Source organism: Rhinopithecus bieti, unplaced genomic scaffold, assembly GCF_001698545.2.
Source record: "Rhinopithecus bieti isolate Rb0 unplaced genomic scaffold, ASM169854v2 scaffold_5497, whole genome shotgun sequence".
NCBI classification, from domain to species: Eukaryota; Metazoa; Chordata; class Mammalia; order Primates; family Cercopithecidae; genus Rhinopithecus; species Rhinopithecus bieti.
Genome location: NW_016805006.1, coordinates 1577230 through 1580425, shown reverse-complemented (window position 1 = coordinate 1580425; position 3196 = coordinate 1577230). Strand labels below are relative to the sequence as shown.

Sequence of the window (3196 nt, the reverse complement as noted above, 5' to 3'; positions counted from 1 at the left end):
TAACAATTTCCTGGAGGCCGCAGGGGCAGTGCGTGCTCACTGTGTCCCTTCTCCCTTTCAGCGCTCCCTAGGCCTCTGTCCCAAATCAGAAAACAATCTTACAAACTGTGCTTCCCCTTGGGGAGCCCCCACCACGGCGTAACCCAGCAGGCAGGAATGGCACACGTGCAGGAAAATGAGTTCAAAAGCCTTACCAGGTGGTGTCAGAATCAACAGCATCTGACAGTACCCTTGGGAGAAGGGGCGCCAGCCTCTCCTGGCCAGCTGTGCGCTCTGCCAAAGTCCTCGCTCGACCCCGCACATCTTGCTCCGTTCCCTAGTCCAGATCCCCGCTGGAGGAGCCAGCTGCGGCCACCCCTAAGAATGAGGGGATGGGAGTGGGGTGGGGGGCTGGGCTCTGTGTTGGCAGTTGCCATGGCTTTGCTCCGAGTTCTGGAGCCAATCTGCCCACTCCCTGAGACGGCCAGGTCACAGAAGCAGAAGGTCAGAAGCCAGAGGGGACGTGGGGAGTGCCACCCTAGAGCCTACTGGCACACCTGCTGAGATGGAGGCCTCAGATGGGCAAGGGGGTGAAGGGGACAAGCCTCTAGAGAAGGTGAAGTGGGGTGTGAGGGAGGGAGGGAAGGAGCGTCCCGGAGGGGCTGGTTTTGGAAAGTAGAGAACATGAAATTCAGGAAAGAAGAGAAGAACAATGGTAGGGTACCTGAGATAGCAAGAGGCCTAAAGCACAAGAATGTTCATTCATTCAGAAGTTTATGCTTGACCTGTGTTCCCGGCGATATGATGGGGAAGAGGTCGCCTCTCATTGTTGGTTATTAAGACTTGAGAGTATGTGTGTGTATACACATGGTCTGTGTGTGGTAGTGTGGTGTGTGTGCTGTGTTTGGGGAGTTGATCGGCCAGAGTCCTGTCTTCAGGACCTGGAGGAGCCTGTGTCCCATCTCCTCTCCATGCACCTCCCTCCCTTTCCTGGGCCTTTCCTTTCCGAGTGGTCTGGACAGGTTCTTCCTTGTTCTCCCCCATCACAGACCAGAATTCATACTTTTCTGAGAAGCTGTTGAAAGGTGGCAAATCCAGTTCTGACGTCCGGTGTTATTTCACAGTCACTTTGCTGCTATTCATTTTCAGCTTCCTTTTTTCTTTTTCTTTTCTTTTTTTTTTTTTTTTTTTTTTTTTTTTTTTTTTTTTTGAGATGGAGTCTCACTCTGTCACCTAGGCTGAACTGCAGTGGCATGATCTTGGCCCACTGCAACCTCTGCCCCCTGGGTTGGAGCAATTTCTCCTGCCTCAGCCTCCTGAGTAGCTGGGATTACAGGTATGTGCCACCACACCCAGCTAAGTTTTGTATTTTTGGTAGAGACAGGGTTTTGCCATGTTGGCCTGGGTGGTCTTGAACTCCTGACCTCAGGTAATCCACCCATCTCGGCCTCCCAAAGTGCTGGGATTACAGGTGTGAGCCACTGCACCCAGTTTTGCTCCGTCACCCAGGCTGGAGTGCAGTGGCTCCGTCTCAGCTCACTGCAACCTCCGCTTCCTGGGTTCCAGCAATTCTCCTGCCCCAGCCTCCCAAGTAGATGAGATTACAGGCATGCACCACCAAACTTAGCTGATTTTTTTGTATTTTTGGTAGAAATTGGGTTTTGCCATGCTGGCCAGGCTGGTCTTGAACTTCTGGGCTCAAGCAATCCGCCCACCTCAGTCTCCTAAAGCGTTGGGATTACAGGCGTGAGTCACTGTGCCTGGCCTAATTTTCAGCTTTCTTTGCCCCACTGTCATGGTCAAAGGTTCTTTCTTGTCATCACCATCATTCACTTTTTCTGAATGGTCATTGGATGCATGGTTTATTAGTCCATTTTGCATTCCTAAATACCTGAGGCTAGGCAATTTATAAAGAAAAGAGGTTGATTTGGCTCACAGTTCTGCAGGCTGTACACGAAGCATGGTGCCAGCATCTGCTTCTGGTGAGGGCCTCAGGAAGTTTACAAGCATGGCAGAAGATGAAGGGGGAGCAAGCTTGTCATATGGTGAGAGAGCAAGCAAGAGAGAGAGGAGGACCTTTCAGACTCTTGTTACCAACCAGCTCTCACATGAACTGACAGAGTGAGAACTTACTTAATTAGGGCAGGAAGGGCACCAAGCCCATTCATGAAGGATCCACCCCCATGACCCAAACACCTCCCACCGGACCCCACCTCCAACACTGGGGATCACGTTTCAACATGAGATTTGGAGGGGACACACATTCAAACCATATCACGGGACATGATGCTAGCGGCTAGGGATGCAAAGAAGTGGGCCCAGTCTGATGCAATCAGTAAACATTTGCCAAGTGACTGAGTAAATGAATCCCTGTTCATTCCCCCAAGGAGTTGCTTAAATCTTTTGATGCCTCATTGTTCTAATCTGTGACCAGGGTTAATGATATTGAAACTGTCCCTAGAAACTTTATAAAATTAATCAGGAAAAAAGAGGGGAAAAATGAAAATTAACTGAGCTTGCAGCCCATTCAGCATCAATCACGAGGTCAGCCTGCTCTCTGATGCACCTCCTTGGAGTCCTTTGGTGCCTGTTTCCTTAGATTCCGTAGACGCAGCTGGGTGCGGTGGCTCACTGTAATCCTAGCACTTTGGGAGCCAAGGTGGGTGGATCACTTGAGTTCAGGAGTTCGAGACAAGACTGGCCAACATGGTCTCTACTAAAGATACAAGATTAGCCAGGCGTGGTGGTGCACGCCTGTAATCCCAGCTACTCAGGAGGCTGAGGCAGGAGAATCACTTGAACTCGGCAGGCAGAGGTTGCAGTGAGCAGAGATCATACCACTGCACTCCAGCCTGGGTGATAGAGTGAATTTAAAAAAAAAAAAAAAAAAAAAGCCAGGCACGGTGGCTTACGCCTGTAATCCCAGAACTTTGGGAGGCCGAGGTGGGTGGATCACGAGGTCAGGAGATTGAGACTATCCTGGCTAACACGGTGAAAACCTGTCTCTACTAAAACACAAAAAATTAACTGGGCCTGGTGGTACATGCCTGTAGTCCCAGCTTACTTGGGAGGCTGAGGCAGAAGAATCACTTGAACCTGGCAGGCGGAGGTTGCAGGGAGCCGAGATCATGCCACTGCACTCCAGCCTAGGTGACAGAGCGAGACTCCATCTCAAAAAAAAAAGACTACCCGGCCGGGCGCGGTGGCTCAAGCCTGT

The 3196-nt window shown here is 50.8% G+C and overlaps 1 protein-coding gene across 2 annotated transcripts in view; it reads left to right on the top strand.

Annotated features, from left to right (window-relative positions):
• Window positions 1-424: 424 nt before the first annotated feature.
• Window positions 425-3196, top strand: part of CHCT1 (CHD1 helical C-terminal domain containing 1) — a 12954-nt gene continuing 10182 nt past the window's right edge. Inside the window, exon 1 of one of the 2 annotated variants that reach the window (XM_017870821.1) lies at window positions 425-483. Coding sequence is in view for 1 of the 2 variants with exons in the window: in XM_017870822.1 (XP_017726311.1) it covers window positions 545-595 (51 nt within the window). In the remaining variant the exon portion in view is untranslated. Of the gene's footprint in view, window positions 596-3196 lie in introns of both variants that reach the window. The other variant, XM_017870822.1, reaches the window with a different exon arrangement.